The sequence below is a fragment of the Erithacus rubecula genome (assembly GCF_903797595.1).
Source record: "Erithacus rubecula genome assembly, chromosome: 9".
Classification (NCBI taxonomy): domain Eukaryota; kingdom Metazoa; phylum Chordata; class Aves; order Passeriformes; family Muscicapidae; genus Erithacus; species Erithacus rubecula.
In genome coordinates this window covers 18,401,153-18,418,484 of record NC_136660.1, presented here as the reverse complement: position 1 = coordinate 18,418,484, position 17,332 = coordinate 18,401,153, and the positions used below count along the sequence as shown (strand labels likewise).

The following is a 17,332-nucleotide window of genomic DNA, read 5'->3' as shown; positions in this document are numbered from 1 at the left end:
TCCAGTAGTGGTCAAAGTGTTCTAAACTTACGTGGGATGAAGATAATGGATTCTTTCTAGCAATGCTTGGGTAATTTTCATTTTAGTGTTTAAACTCCAAAGAGGCTGCTCAGAGCCTTGACAAAGGTTAGATCATCTCAGCTCTGTGATGGCCAGTAGCTTTCATGTGAAACAGCAGGAGGTGTGAGGTTTCTGCTGGGTTCAGGGCATAACTTTGAAGTAAATGGTTCCATGGAAGTGCTGCCATTGCCAACAGGATTAATATTGAATCAGCAAGGATTTCTTTTTCTCAGGGAGGGTCTTGAAGCCAAGTTTCCCAGCTTCCAGGTGCATGCTTGAACCTACTGTTGGGTCTACCCTGTGTCCCTTGCTTTCCCCCATGAAAACAGGGAGCATTCCTGTTTCAAACAAAGACAAACCCTCTTCTTTTCAGAAGAGAGGGTTTTTTTTGTATGAACTCACTTTCTTGCTTAATAATCTGTTTAATAATAAAATTATACAATACCACACCTGTTAGAATAAGATTTTGGTTACACTATGCCTTTAAATAACTGCCAGCCCAATAAACTGAGCAACAATATGAAGAATTATGAACATCTAGAGATCACAGAATGTATCCAGAGAAAGGAAGTGCTTTCATTACTGTTATAGTCTAGAGAAGAGAGTAGGCTGGAAGCAAACCCTGTCTTCTGTTGGCAGAGTATAGTTATTGCAGAATTGAAGATGTATCAATTGAAAAAGTATTAGAGATCAAGAAGGTTGTCAGAAAACATAAACTGCACTATCAGGATGTAAGAGGCACTGGAGTGACATGTAGTGTGCAGGAGGAACCCTTTCCCAGACTCTGGATGCAGCAGAAGGGGGATTTTGTACCCAGTGAATCTAAGTGCTGATGAACGAGTCAGGTAAGGCTTCTGGTTGTGGGTTAAGGATACTTCTGCATCAGGTCAATGATTTCATTGTACACATGCAAAGGTGCATCCAATCCCCAGATGAAATCCAGGTGTGCCCATTCAGGAATCTTCTTGTGATAGATAAGCTTCTTAATTTTAGACAATAAAATGGCTGCATCCTTGGGGTCTGCAAGCTGGTCTTGTCCCCCAGTCCATACTGCAGTCGGTACAGTCATCCCTTCCACGTTGTAGAGAGGAGGAGTAGTCTGGAAAACAGCACAGGAATGAATGTCCAGGAGAGCACAGCAACTTTAAACACTCATCTGGGGCTTTCTTTGGTCAATGCTCAAAGCAGAGGTGTCTAAACCAAAGAGGAAAGAAGTTCCCTTGTTTGCCTTTTCTGTCTGTGCTCACAGGGATTACTCAACAGAAAGCACAGCCAAAAGTAAAACACCCCCTGAGCTAACAAAGAGTTATTGTTGGGTCTATGACCTAAGTGGGAATCTTAGGGTGGGAGCCTGAAACTAGACAGAGATGTCAGGATGCCTCTGGATAAACCCCCATCATGGTCCTTTTGAAGTACTGGTTGGTCCCAGAAGACATTGTCTGGAGAGAAAACACAATGTGTGCCAAGGACAAAAAGGATCATGGAATGGCTTCTGTAGGAGGAGACAGAAAGCAGCTTAGGACTCCTGTGTTTGGAAAAGAGACATCAGAGCAAGGACAGGAGACAGGTTTATACAACCACAAATGGTATGAAGAAAGAGCACTGTAAGTAATTATCCCAAACACAAAACCTAGAAGGCATCCCACGACTTTCCAGGAGCAAGCAGATTCAAGACAAACCAAAGGAAGCTGAGTTTCATGCAAGTCATCATTAGGACATGTAACTTGTAATGACAGGCAGTTCTGGAGACCTAAAGGGGAGGAGGGTCAAGGATGGGATTAGTGTTTTGAATGGAAAAGATACTCCTCAGGGCCTGCTTGAGGACAAAGTCCTTTCAGTCCTTTTGTCTCTGGCTGCCAGAATCTAGGGATGGCTGTTAGTTTTCTAGTTTTCCTATTCCTAATGTTGCCATCTGTTTCAGTTACACTAGTAGGCAAAATGCTTTTGTTATTTTCTGTGTACTCTTCTTTTCCAATACTAATTTTCCAATTTTTCTGCCCTTACTTCCTCTTATTCCTATTGATCATTTAATTGAAAAGTTTTTCTCTTCCTCTCTCTCTCTTTTAAAATGCATTAAATTTATTATTGCTACTAGTGCTTGCATACTTTCTCTGTTGACTTCCAAACTGAAAAGCAATAATATTTTCATTTACTTATGTCCTGAAAATGTGTCTCCTTGCTCTCTTCCTGTGTGTTTCTGTGGTGTCCAAGGTTGCTTCACCAAAACATACCTGTTGGTATTTTTCCATGTTCTTCTTTGAACTGCCCCAGTCATAAGCTTGGAACTTCCCCGAGCGGGCCTCCTAAGGGGATGAACAAGAGAAGGGTCATTATAAAGCCATAATTTGGGAAGTTTCTGTGCTCTTTCCCTGATGAGCCTCTAGCTCCAACCAGAAGTTCTCCCAACAGAACAGAAGTTCTCCCCAACAGAAGTTCTTATGAAGAGCTATGAATGAGCTAATAATAAATTAATTAAAAGTGTCAAAAAGTGAAAAGGGGTCAAATGTTTTTACTATAAAAAAGGACATTCATGTTTTCTGCAGACAGACCTGAGGATGTTCTCGTAGGCAATTAGTTCAAGTTTGTAAAACTGCTGTTAACAACTGCAACAACTGTTAACAACAGCAAGCTCATCTCAGTGTTACTGTCTTGTCCTGTTCTTACAGTTGTGTTGCCGTCACTCAGCTCTGTGAGTGGCTCCATCTTATGTTTTCTCTTCCTACTCTATTTTGAATACAGAAATTACCATTTTTAGTTTTTCCCCTATGGATTGTTACTACTCTGAGAGACACCCTCACCAGAATCTTAGTATTGAAATTCTGTTGGCTCCTTTAGTTGCAGTAACAGTAAGGACAACAAAGACTTAGGAGTATTAATTCTGCATGTTTGTGCTCACAGTCTGTGGTTAGATGCTGAATTCCACCTGAATCAATTTGCAGAACTCCCTCCACTCTTCTTTTGTAACCCTTTTTCTTTTCAGGTCTAGGTCATGGTTACAAAAACAATTTTTCAAACTTACTATCTAATGCAAGCTCACAGCCAAAATTATAATTTTATTTTGAGTAAGTGCCTGTGCAGATGTCACTCAAATATATCTGTGTGTTTGCTTTGCTGAAAAGGGCACAAACACTCCTGCAAACTCTGTGTGCCTGCAGCTGCTTCCTGCACCACTCCAGAGCCGTGGTGCTGCCAGGAAAACTGCCTCACTCCAGAGGCTCCTCCAAGGGAGCTCTTTGGATCCTCACAGACAGAAAAGCAGCTCCTATCAGCACTGCTGATGAGGGGGACTATGGCAGTACCTTGCAGGTAAGGGATATAAACATTCTACTAAATAAAGTATTTATTTTTTAAGGTTCTATCGCCATCCAGTCACTGACAGCCTTGAAAGTGAGAGAAGAAATTGCAAGGGTTTTAATAGTAAAATGTGACAATATATGTGGCCACCTAAATCCTGCTCATTTCTTGACACCACATTGGAAAAATGACTAATTTATTAAGGCAAACTCCCTACAGAACTGCGGACATAATTTATACGAGATACTGGATACACAATAAGAGGAGTGCACACACAGCTTCCAGCCTCCTGCTGTATTTTTACTCAAATACAGCACTTCATTGTTGGCTTCAAATGTACCTGTATCACACAGGGCATCTCTATCCTGCTGGCAAAAGAAGGAGCAATTAAAAAAAGTGTTCTGAACTGTGTTTCAGTTGCAATCCACAAACTGCATGTGTTTCCAAGAAGCTGGCAATGTCTTCACAGCTGGTTATCTCTGTACCTCTCTATTCAGCTCGAGGTGAGTACCTGTTTTATCTTTCTGGGGTTTGCTCATACCTGACTCCAGTGGACTATGTTCTGCACAGAAGTTCCAGCAGAGGTTTGGGCAATATACACATTGATTCGGTTCTGAAAGAGAATATTCAGTGAGCATTCTCCTCTTCTATGCAGATGTACATCAAAACATATGCTACAGCAGTGCCATGTATCAATAAAACCAACAGAAATTGGAGTGGCATGACTGGAGACTCCCTCAGATCTATTTTGCATGTGGCACTGTGTCAGATTAGGAGTAGCACTGAAGAGCAATCCCTAACCAGCACATTTTCCATGATGACTGAGAATCTAGAAGAATCTACAAGTGAGAAGGAATTAATAGAAAACCCCCAATATGTGTGGTGTTTTTCAGAATTCTATAGCAGATTCTGTGTAAAAGACGATCACTGTTGGACAGAACAGCAAAGGGAAATGCAATTTTCTGATGAATGCACAAATATTTGAAATAAAAGACACCCTAACACTGCAGGGGTTTCTTAGCAAGCTGCTGTGTGATCCTTCCTCAGTGAACACATTCTGAGGAATTTTTTTAAAAAATGCTGGAGCAAAATTTTGACTCCTAGGTGACCTGACCTATAGCTGGACATAACATTAGGTGCCCAGGTGTGTCCTAGTACTCTCCTACTGTAATGATCCAAGGCTTGGAGAACAAGGACAAGGAGGAATATGTGCATTCCTTTCTGTGTTGCAAAGAGAAAACATGAAGCAAGTAGGCTTTATATTTCTTTTTTTTTTTTTTTTTTCAGATATGTGAAATATCTCTGATGAGAGCAGTAGCCACAGTATGGACCACAATAGGGTGCCCTGGGTGAGGTCTGTCAGAAGGCAGACTGCAGAAGTGGGGGGGCTCAGAGCAGCTGCCAGCTGTAGAACTGGTGCCAAATGCTCTTCTGAGGGGACAGGCAGTGGCTCCCTGCTGGAGACAGGGCAATCAGCAGATACTGCAGCCCAGTAGTGGGGACTGCTCTCTGCTGTGTGATACTAATAGAAACTCAGGATTCACACCACAGGATAGAAGGTGACTTTGGGAATATAAGCCTAAACTCCCAGCAGAGCTGGTAAAAGTTATACATACCACATCAATGTTTTTCAGGTTACAGCCACCCAGGCTGAAGAAGACACTTCTACAAAGCCTGGTGAAAGCTCTGTGGCTGCAGACAGGGGCTATTATCCTTGTCAGACACTCAGTCTGGGGAAGGAATTCTCTGTTGCCAAGCATACCCTGTGAAATACAAAGCAAACCATAATTTAGCAATGTACACACTTCTCCAGCAATTTCAGTGGTTCTTACTTGCCTTTCTCCAACTGTCAGATGATGTTCCCACAAACAAGTGAGAAATTACTTGGTTTTACATTGCATCAGCCTGCTTGGGCATTACTCAATCTGGGTTACATCACTTATAATGAAGAGATAGGTTAAATGTCTCCAATTCATAGTTTAAGCTTTTATATCAGTTGTGGCTTTGCCTGGAGGAATCTTGGAGACCTTTGAGGATCTGCATCTTGGTGCCTTTCTGGGTGCCCTGTCCCCACACTGAGCTGCTGCCTTGGACTGAAAGCTTTTCTTATTGCCCTGTCTGAACTTTCAGAAGCCTCACCACAAGGTAAACCAGCCCACATGCAAATGAGTCAACTTCACAAAGCCCTATACTTTCTATTTATCCATTTTAAGAGCTGAACAAGCAAGTATATAGCTAAACATTGGAAACCAAGATATTACACACCCTTAGCATTTTTTCAGGCAGGTAGAGGAGTTTTGTTGCTGGGCTTTTAGCATACTTAATAGCAGTGACAGGTGCCAATGCAAAGTAGAGTTTGATTTTTTGAGCCAGCTCTGGCATTGTTGAAAATGCAATGAAAGCTGAAAAAAAAATTAAAGAGGAGTTAAAACCCCATCATTTTAAATTAGACTGTTTTCAGTGTTAATATATGATACTCTACACTTTCAATTTATAAACAACCTTGTTAGTTGTTCAGAGACTGTGGTCCAGCCTAGGTTTATATCCATCCCTCTTCTCCATAAGTTACCAGCTTGTAGAGTTTTTTCCTCCCATTTAGAGAAATTTCTCTTTCTATATTTTTCAGCTTTGTCCCAAAATTGATTAAACATAGATATACACTTCTGATATATATTCATGGTTTTTCTTCTGGAAAATTCAATTCTGTATTTTCTTTTTTCATGTGTGCATCTGGTCCAAACTGGACAACTTTTCTTTTTGTACTCTCATCTTCCTGTTTTGTTTATTTTGGTGAACTGACCAGCTGCTGTTGGGCACACCCTTTCATCTTAGATAGAGACAATTTGCATGGCCCAAACACAACAATTTCCAGTATAATTCTTAGTTGACAGATTTCCAGCAGCAGTGCTTTTGATCCATCATGCTTCATTATCTTTATAATAAATGTTGAAAATTGCTTATACTAACACAGTATTTCACAACTACAAAGAGTTAATGAAAACTTCAGGTACATTTGTCAACTCAGTATCTTAAATCATGTTTTACCCCTGTTTTCCCAAAAAATTCCTGTGTCTAACTTACCAATGGTAGTGCCTTGTGAATAGCCAATATAGTACAACTTTTCCTGTCCTGTTTTCTCCAAAATGAAATTTATTGCTGCTGGGAGATCAAACTTTGCCATCTCATCAAAACTGCAGGCAGGATATTGAAAGAGAGACATGCATAAATTAAAAAAAACAGACTTTAAATTGAATTCACATTTTTATTAATAGCTTGTCAGCAAAGAAACAGTCTGACTGATTTAGTGAATCATTCAATAGTTCTTTGTATTTATGGCACTGGACATGGAAGATACTACTCAAGATTTTTTGTATTACACAGACTAGTGTTTCTATGGAGCTTCCAAAACTGGCTCAGGGCTGAGGAATGGCTTGGAGATGCCAGTGCAGGTTCCTCTGAGTTGTTCTGCTTCTATGCCTCTAGTTTGAAGAACCTGTTGAAGCAGTAATTAAAGTTGTCTCCATTACTATTGCAGTTCACATGCTTTTATAGGGGCACCTCAGCAAAAGTGAATGCAAAGAATGCTTATTAAAAAGCAGCATACATAAATCCCTGATTTAGCCAGCTGAAGGAGATATATAAGGATGGGCAATGGATATCCCCTTCAGTGGGTCTCTCTACCTGAAAGCCCAGAATTCATCTTGATCAATGGAATACTTCTGATGTTTTCTTGACCAGCGATTCCCTCTGCTATTTCCCATCCAAACATCAAATCCAGCATCAGCTAGAAGGAAGCCCAAGCTGTTGTTGGGCTGGTTTGTGACCCAGTTACTAGCATCTCCCAATAATCCATGCTGGAGAAACACAGCAGGTCTTGAACCTGAAAAATAAAGCAAAACTAAAACAGTTTATAATTGCTTTTATTTTTCATTTCCTGGTTTTTCAGAGACATTATTTTCTCATATTCGATACTGGGATTTTTTCCTGAATCAACAAATCATAAGAACAAAAACTCTCTTTCTGTAAGAGACAACTTCTAAGCTTCTGAAAGAATTCATGGAAGGATCTGCCTGACACCAGAGCAAACTAACTTGGCACCCTCTGGTCATTGTTTGTACAGCTCAGACACATCAGCTTGAGATCCTCAACACTGATACAGAGATGAAGGTGTGGGATTGTTTTCAGAGGTTTTCTTTATCCAAAGTATGAATCAGACACTGATACTAACCAGGTGTAAGCAAAAGCAAAGCAAAATTAGAAGCTGGAAAAGCTTTTGCAAAACAGGCTGATTAGGCAACATTTATCCTATTTTTAATTTTTTAAAGTTTTACTCATCAACTCTTATTAGGAAGCATATGCTTCATATTATGCTGGATTTTTATTCTAAATAGGTGCTTGGCATTAATTCTGTAGATCTTGCAGGTTGTTCAGGCCAGCCAGAACTCTCTGCTACAATTTCACTCACGTATACAAGCTTTGGTGGATGTTTTAAAAACACAAGTTATCTCTTTTGAGAATATGCCCTACCTAGGCTGGTATTGTGTCATAATAATAACTGTACCTGTGCTTCCTTGATTCTGAGTACCATAAGGAATTCTGTTAATGGTAATGATATAACCATCTTCTGTCACCACTTCATACTCCTCACTGGGGTACCCTTTGTAAGTAATGAGCTCATTCTAGGAGAGAAGGTACAAATGCATTTACTTCCACAAGTCCATTTCATAGATTACAAGACAGACACAATGAAGAAATGTTAGAAAGCAGGTACAGCTGGGGATTTAATCTACATGTTTTAAGCATCTGAATGTATGCAACCCTAAAGCAACAACAAATTCCCTTTTTTTCCTTATATTACATCTAGGGCTTTACTACCCAGTTAAAATATGTTGTATAAAACCTATTGCACTCCTGCCATATAATCATCACAAGCCCTTGCACTCTGGTGATATAAGAACCCCTGTAAGCTCATAGCAGCACATTATGAGCTGAGATGAGGAATGTGGCTGAGAGGAGCTGTCTGGGTGCAATGCTTCTGATTTACCTCAAAACAGCCTGGAACCAGCTCATCTAAACTACCTTCAGAGAAATCCAGACAGCTTCACAACTGTGGTTTGCTGAGCAGCACAGATGCAGTGAGCACTGCTGAAAAGCTGACTACATTATGGGGGGAAAAATCAGTCATTTGCATAGGGAAGGGATTTGCATAGTTGCAAGGGAATTCCCTAGCACAGCCCACCTTAAGCCCTGAAGTAAATATTACTTTTGACCTGTAATGTTCCATCTGTTTTGTTACAAAAGAGGATTGGTTTTTACAACTTCTACTCAGAGAATTACTCAATGTATTTGCCATGCAGGACAGAACCCCCAAGATTTTAACAAACAATGAAAGACCTAAGCAAGCTTGCTTAGCAAGAGGTGTTTTTCTGAAAAGCAGGCCATTTCTGGTCTCTGCTGCTCACCACAAGTTGTTTATAGACTTCACTGCTGATGAAATGCTGACATTCCAGATAGTCATTCTTTCAGACAGGCAGATAGTGCCAGCAATGGCAAGCTGGTAACTGATACCTAAAAGGAATTTAAGTCTGGAGATTCACTATTTGCTTTAATTTTTATCAGAGAGAAGATGGGCTGTTACACATGCAGGCAGAAGAGAACAGAGGAGAAAGCAGTAGTGTATACAATGACTAGAGAGGATAGGTTAAATAAAGGCAGCTTACCTACCCTGTTATTTCTAACACTTAGAAACCTCTCTGCTCTAAGTCATGTGTATTATCAATTCTCACATCACTCCATCAACCAACTTACAATACTCATAAAGGCTTCAGGACCCAAAGCTCTCTTCATTCTTCTCAGTTCTTCTGAATAAGTAACTCCCTGAAACAAATATGCCACAGCAACCAACAGCCATATCTTCTCCCTGCAAAATCCAATCCATTCATCTGTCAGTAGTCCTCCTCTGCACTTGCAATCCAGACAGGTTCTGAACTTTTCTGATCAGGAAAGTGCTGTCTAATAATGAATGGAGCCAGTCTAACTCCTTACTTGTTAATTAAATGGAACAAAGCTGACTTCAAACAGCTGTCTGAGGGCTTTGGGCAGCAGCCTGGACTCTCTGCTAAGGTTTGGACTAAGATGTTGCTCTTGATCAAGGCAAAAGTATCAATGAATCCAAGAAAAGAAGTAAAGCTTCTGGAGAAATGAATGTCACTCATTTTTCTGAGAAGTAGGTCACTGGCATTGCCATGCCATGTATTTGATCTGTAGGTGAATTTGGAAGCATTTGTGGCCAACTCTATGAAACACAGAGTTATTGGGTAACTCGTAAGTAAATCAATCATTGTCACAAGAAGCTTTTCCATTTTCCAAAGTGGAGGTAACCAAGGTGATGGATAGTTAGTGGAAAAAAGTAAAAACAATTGCAATAAAAAAAAACCAACTACTTATTATTTAATTTAAAACTTAGGAACCTAAATAAAGCAGTTCTTTATAATTGCAAAATTTATAAAAACCTGCTTAATGACAAAATTTCTCCACTCCATGGGATGAGTATGGATAAGGGAAAAGAACACTTTGCTAAATGTAATGCTAGGTAGAGACTGAGTGCAGGAACATCCAGTTTTGTTAAGCAAAACAAAAAGACTTGGGAGGTAGCTGTCCTGCTTAGATGCACTCATAGCAGCTCCACTGTCTGTGAAGACTTATATACTCTTTGCTCAAAGAAAATGCAGCATTTGTATGAGCATCTTCTCTACCCAATTTAACCCCCCAGAGGCCACACCTAAACTTCTGTTGTCCCAGTGATAGATCTTTCTGTCAGACTGATTCAGCCAAAAAATCTATTGAATTTATTGTTTTCATAATCAAGAAGACTTTTAAGCTATTCCCCCCCACCCCCCCCCCAAAAAAAAAAGAAAAGAATAGCATTTTTTTTCTTCTCACAGAATAACAATTTATACACTAACTCCCTAGCACTACATTCTGGTACAATCTGTGTGTTGAAAGTACTTAACTAATTTTGTAGAGAATGGGGCACTTAGAAACCTTTGTTTTACTGAGCTAGCATCCTTTATTTGGTCAAAAGTTACCCTTTTCTGATTCTCTTGCTTCCCATCTTCCATTCCTCTTCAGCTATTCCAGAGTTACCTAAATTCAGGCTGGGTAAATCTCTAGTTAAAAGGAATCTTTCCATACTTTCACCTGCTCACAAGCAAAACAACACAACGAACTGCATTTGTTCCCAAACAGTAAAGCAGCTCCTCAAGCTCAGGTCTCATACCATCTTTTGCAGCTCCCATGAAGCCTTCACCAGTTTTGGATCATAAATTAATCAAAGCATTACTGACCTTGTGCCCAAAGTCATGGGTTTGGCTGAGCAGCTGTGGCTGCAGAAGAATGAAAACTCAATTCCTGGCTGTTTGGAAGCACTGCTGGCAGTGAAAGGATGGTCATGCACTGTTTTTTTCCCCAATCATGCAGCAACTTGACAATAAGCCTCTGTTTCTTTCCCACTACTCATTCCTTCTGCTATCACTTCAGCTTCTCCCTGGTGCAGCAGCAGAGAGGGTGACTCCTTTTATTCCCAAACCTCATGCTTTTCAGCTCCTCAGCCACCACAGCTATAACAAGGCTCTTCTACTATCACAGATTGCTGGGTTTTTAAGGAGAATACCAGTCTCTGTAGAGTGGCAGAGCAGGAACAGGAATTTTGAAACACAAATATATTCATAGATATACGTTATCATACCTAATGAAGTTGTCAATAGACCTGCAACAATTTTCTCTTTTACTAACAGCCTTCCAATGCCAGCTTCTCATTATCTGGAAAGGAAGGAAGGAACTCTGATATCTGTACAGATGTTACTGCACATATTTTTCTCTTATTTTTTAATGCTTTTGTTGGTGTTCCACAATGCTACATTGCTGCTGAAGTGGTTTGAGAGAATTTTCCTCCATTTATATTTAATTTCTTAAATGGTCATAGAATTGAATGGATAGTCCCTAAATGAATAGTTATGAAACCAGAAGGCTTTTCTGCAATCTGTATGGACTCAGAAAACACTGCTGAGATGGGCACATGTGTGTCAGTGGTCTCAAGCATACTCTGAGTGGGCAAGAATCATTCAGCAGTGGAAATTAGGTAGGACTGAATAGAGAGTCCAGACAGGTCCTTTTTAAGGCATTCAGGACAGTGACTTTTTTAAATCTCTTCTTTTTGTGGAGGACAAGCCCAGTGCAGCTGTGTTCCACCACGAGGGGTGTCCTCACTACAACAACATAAAAGTAGGAGTGAGGATATTTTTAAATTTTTTTTCACCTGTGTACTCTGGTATAATGCTGGTGGGTTTTTCATTCTGCATATTCCAGATATTTTTAAATCTTGAAACTAATTATTTTTTCGTGTTCAGCTCCCAATTTCTATTCCTCCAGATATTCTTTCTGTCTCACAAATAGTGTTCATCCATATAGAACAGATCAGTTTTAACACTGAGATGAACATTGACCAAGGTTTTGAGCAGAATTTGATATTTCTATTTACATTATACCTTGCATGCTTTCTTCTTGTACTGCTGCCTGTGGTTAGGATTAGAAATATTCAATATATCTTCAGAAGTTATTTTCTTTAATATTTACAGATCAGAGAGAAATATGAAAGAAAATCTCAGGAGAAGACCTTTTCCTACAAGACTTGTTATCAGGCCTTCAAAGCAAAATAGAAACATCTGAGTTCAGTTTCTGGCAGCAAATTAGGAGAGGAAATTATTTTCAAAGAGCTAGTTCAGAACATGGAGTGTTTTCAAATATTGATTCTACACATGGGATGGGACTTTTTGAATCTTCTCATTATTTCCTTTATATAATCCAAGTTCTTTCATCTTTCCTGTAAGAAAAGCAGGTTTTCACCATTTTAAAGTCTCAGTGTCTTTTAAAGCTCGACAAGAATTTCACTAGTGAACTGTTTAAATGTGTACTTGCCTTTGAGTACCTCATGTCATTCCAAGTCATTAAGATGTGCTATTAAATCTCTGTGCACACAGCCAGCTTCATTCCTCAGTGCAAAACAAATCTCCAATAACAAAAAACTCACTAAAACATTGCATAAACATGGCATAATACCATAAATAGCAAATGTTTGGATGTGTTTGAAGTGAGTATTTGAGATGGGCAAAGAAGGTGAACTAGGGTGAGTATTGGGCTGATTTTTTTATAAACCAGACATGCACACTCAGTTGTAAATTGTCAGGTTTCAGTGGAAGTTACTCACACTGTAATCAGGTATGGAATTCGGTAGAAATGCTTAAAGGTTGAGATGTTACTGTCACAGTTGTGGCTGCATCTTCATGAGTGTGGTCATATGTAAATGAACTTTAAACTGGTCAGCCTAGGTTATATAAACTGTTCATTCTCAGTTTATGAAGCCTCAACTATTTCCAGAGCTTTTTATGGATAAAGCCCCCATCAATGTACAGAATATAATCCCTAGCATTTTTGTGTTTTCTGTAAACTCTTTGCTCTCCTCATTCCCTCCTGCTGAATTGGACTTGGCTCTGGAAATGACTCAGGAATGGAAGATATTTTTATACAGCTGAATATAGCAGTTCATCATGGATCAAGTATGTCCTTTTGGCTTCTTCATGCATCTAGTGAACGTAGTTATCAGAAATGTTTTGCTATTTTAAGTATGTTAAGGAGGGCCTCTAAGGGGAGGTATGCTTTATTGAGAGACAGACTTGTTTTTGTGGAAGTTGCCATCCAGGAGTCTCCAAGGGAACACATAGCAGCAAAAACAGAAGGATCCCCTCGTGCACTCATATGGCTTTTAGAACATTTCATGTCATAATGGTGCAAACAGTTCCTTCCTGAGAGAGAGGAAAACACTGAGAACCAAGCACAGGGTCTCTTAGTGTGCTCTCACTGAATCCCTGGGATAATACCTGGTTCCCAGCAGCATGCAACATCTGCCCTCAGCCCCCAGCCCTGCTGCTGCTTGGCTGGAGTGCTGTTGGCACATTTTGGGGGTGAAGGCAGACCCTCCCTATTCAGCAAGGGACCCTACACCTCCAAACAGCAAAGGAGCTGCTCTCAGTGGAGTCCATAACACAGACAGAAGTGCAGGAGCATAAAGCACCAGGCACTTCTTGGGTCAGAGATTCTTCTCAGCTCTGTCAGGCCTGCAAAAATATTTCTGGTGGTCATCATCAAGGTCAATGGACTTGCCTGGGGATCACCAGCAACTGGGCTGGGTGGCACAGTGTTTGTAAGTTATGAGTGAGGTAGCTCTGCATTGGCACTCAGATAATTAAGAATCTTCTGTGTGACAAAGGTGAAGGGAGGTGTCAAAAAGAAGGACAGAGAGGGCTGCAAGCCTGGCTGTGCTCTCACTCTGATGCCTTGTCTGGAAATGTCCCAGGCAGCATTGCCCTCCTGCTCAAGTGAGAGTCACCTATAGAAGGGGCAGCTTGCACATGAAAAGCTCAGCACCAGCCTGTCAACTTATCCAAGGGAAATCCAACTTGTGAAGAGAGCAATTATTTCCAAAATACTTTCTGGCTGATGCTGAGGTTTGTGAAATGCAAGCCAGGATTTCTTCACCTCTGAGGGTGGATGAAGATGAAGTCTGTGTTGCAATTTATGAGCTTTGTATTGTTCAAATTGTTTTGCCTGACAATCTGCAGACAATTATTTTTTTATCCTTCTATTAATTTTATAGTAATGTACAGAGCAGTATCTTTTCACCCCCACAGATATCAATTATATCACTCTAATCAGAGATGAAAGGAATTTACACATCTGCCTACACATGTGGAAAGCTGAAAATTACATATGCTTTATTTGTCTTGCACCTGTTGCTAAATGAGTCTTGGGAGTGTGAGTTGAAATCCTCTGGCAGAACTGGCAGCAGCAGGAGCAGGGTGCAGGTCCTGCACTCAGTGTGCAGCAGTCCCCTGGTGAGCATGGGCCATTGAGCTCTGGTGAGCACAGACTGAAGAAGTCTCTGGTCAGCCTTGTGCCCACCCAGCTGTTTTAGGGGTCAAAGAGGCTGTGGGCAGAGGGGCTTTGGTTTTTCTTAATGCTAAGAATTAAAGTAAGGATCTGGGAAAGAAGGAGGATGCTGGGGAGGTTAGAGACAGCATCACAAACCTCTGCCCTCCATTCAAACTGGGATTTTTGCATACCTGCAACTGGGTTGAGTGGGGGCTGAATTAGCAGCATCCCAGAGTGGGCTGGCACCCCTGTCTCTCTTCCCATGAATACTTTTCTCCTTTCTGCTGGAAAATTCTCATCAAATATGAATTCCATTACTAATCATCTCCATCATGGTTTGTTCATTCTTTTCATGCCTTAAAACCAACTTCCCCCAACTTCTGCTATGGCAGCATGTTAGTTAGTCATAGACCTGTCTTTCCAAATTGTAAAGCACTTATTTTTTCATTTGTACCTTTATACATAGTAGGAACTTCTTTTGAAACAGCAAAGGTTTTTCTGACTCATAGATCTGATCCTTTTTCTTTAAAAACTGGAGATACCAATACAAACTAATGCTCTGAGCATCAACATTAACTTTCCCATATGAAATAATCTACTCTAAACAATGAAAAATGAAATATACAATAATTATAAAATTAAGATGATTACCTTGTACTTAGGATGAAGAATACTGTTTTGATCTTTTGTAAGGGAAAAGGAACACGATCAAAGTATTTTAACCTTAGCTATAGAAATGCACTTTAAATAGCAAAGCTGCTTATCAAATATAGTCTGTGTTTTCAATGGAAGCTTTCCCTTATAAAGACAAAATTTGCCTGCTTACCCCAAAGTGATACTTTCCAAACCAAATGAAGAACCTACATGTTCTATTTTACTTATGTCAACAAAATGTTTCATACCCTTGCTACGTGAAGGAAGCTAACTTCTAAAATGTTAGTGCCAACATAGTTCCACAACATTGCACAGAGGACAAATGAAACTTATGGACCTCTTTCAAGCTCTGCTCCACTGAATGTTCCACTAGACACCCAAAGTTTCCATTAAACAAGGGAGTATTCTTTCACTAAGACAAACAGTATCAGACAAGAGCATAATTCTTACCATCCCTAAAGAAATCCATGTCTTTTTGATGATCAGGATGACCTCTTTGATTTGGCAGCATTTTCTGAAGGTCAGGAAGATGCCTCTGCAGAGGGGTCTCGTGGCTGTTTCGCTCCCCTGGAGCAGATAGCAGTGGCCATCTGAAAAGCAGTCAGTTCCCAAGGCCTGTGTGAGAGGACACTGTGTCCCTCTGTGCTAGTGGGATTGTTGCAGGGGAGAGGCTCCAGTATTGGAGGAGACCAGGTCTGAAAAGCTGGTAATTTGTATTTTCCTATTGAAAACCAACAGGACAACTAGTCAGGTCTTCACTATCCAAAAAGTTGTGGTGTGGTGATACTCAGTCTGATCCTGGTCTGAGCTGGCAGCAGCCCTGCAGAGCAGCACACAGGGGTACCAGCTAACACCTGGCCCTGGCAGCATCACTTTTAGGGTCTGTAGCCCTTGCACTGTGTCCTGTCCCTCAGCTGGCAAGGCTGGGGTGACATTTCCCTGCTGCAGCAGTGCCCAGCCAGATCAGACAGGCACTGGTTGTACCCACAGTCCTGCTCAGGTCATCCTGACATCTTGAAATAAGTGTCTGCAGTCCATGTCTAATGGCTGGCACATTGGACCACTCATTGCTGTTATCCAATCTTCTCAAGTAATTCTGATCCCCAGGGCTTTTGTTTCCTTCCTGTGCTTCAGCTGGCACCTCCAATTAGAAGGATTTTGTGCATGAACTGTCCTGCTACTTGTCTGAACATCTTCTAAGCTTCAATCTTGTTAATCTGAATGAATACTCAAATAAGTATATGAAAATTGTGGCTGAAATCCTTCCCTTTGTGCCCTAAGGGATGTCAGATTTTTTAATATAAATCATAGATGATGTTGTAATTACAAATTTTACTGAAAGATACATTAGAAAATGGATTACTGAAGATGAAAATGTCACTCTTTTTTGCCTTGAGAAAAATAAAGTATCTGAGAGAAACATTTAAACAAAATTTTAACAGGCAGGTAATTCTTGCAGTTTGCAATGCTGTAAAAATTTCAATTCAATCCTATCAGAATTCTTTTTTGTTTAATAAACTGCTCCCTGAGCACTTGATAAAGCCACCCTGGTTTCCTGTCAGTTTGTACATTACAATTGTTTGCAGGCTCCAGTGAAATATTTAGGGTATCTCTCTTGTTCTTCCTCTTCTAATTTCCTAATCATGCTGCACTATTTACTGGTCAGGACACTTGAAATCTTTCTCTTCTAGTTTGTCAACTTTTTGTTATCAAACAACAATGCCTTAATTATTTGTGAAGGACTATGCTGAAAACCAGGGAACATGCCAACAAACACACAGGCAGTACAATCTCCTGAACATTGTTCCTTTAGGAAGGCAGCTGAACCATCCTCCCTTAGTCCCTTATAAAATATTCTATATAATACATACTATTCTATATATACTATATATAGAATATTCTATTCTCCTGCTGGATTGCTCATCTTCATGTTTTGAAAAAGGATTGTGCCATGCAAAACAGAATTTTATTTTTAGACTAGTATACTTTTCAAATAATGAAGACACGCACAAATACTTTAAACAAATGAGTAATTCTGATATTATGGACCCTCTGCAATCAGACTCACCCTTAAACTTATGGGCAATGTACAGTGCCAAATTTGTTGTCATTCATATACTGGATACCTTTGTTTTTAGTTCCATAAGGAAGCATTTGTTTCCATAAAAGGCACTGGATTAGGAGGCACCCTGAATTTAGTGCCACTGTTTTCTGCATGGCTTGTGCATGGTTCACTTTTAACAAGTGAGAAACTGAAATTAGACCAGTCCAGAGAAAATGGGATCCACCCAAAAATGGATGGGAGTTTCCAGTCTCCAAGAATCTTGGCATGTACGTG

General features: G+C 40.2%; 1 protein-coding gene across 1 annotated transcript; it reads right to left on the bottom strand.

Annotated features, from left to right (window-relative positions):
* Window positions 1-344: 344 nt before the first annotated feature.
* LOC306805266 (lipase member M-like) lies at window positions 345-10,945 on the bottom strand. Its single transcript, XM_079312887.1, has 10 exons — window positions 10,701-10,945; window positions 9,163-9,274; window positions 7,916-8,033; window positions 7,036-7,234; window positions 6,436-6,545; window positions 5,620-5,756; window positions 4,971-5,117; window positions 3,896-3,967; window positions 2,292-2,363; window positions 345-1,159 (listed from the first exon to the last, which is right to left on the bottom strand). Exons 1-10 carry the CDS (start codon window positions 10,715-10,717, stop codon window positions 926-928), a joined length of 1,218 nt encoding a protein of 405 aa, XP_079169013.1. The 5' UTR covers window positions 10,718-10,945; the 3' UTR covers window positions 345-925.
* Window positions 10,946-17,332: the final 6,387 nt, after the last annotated feature.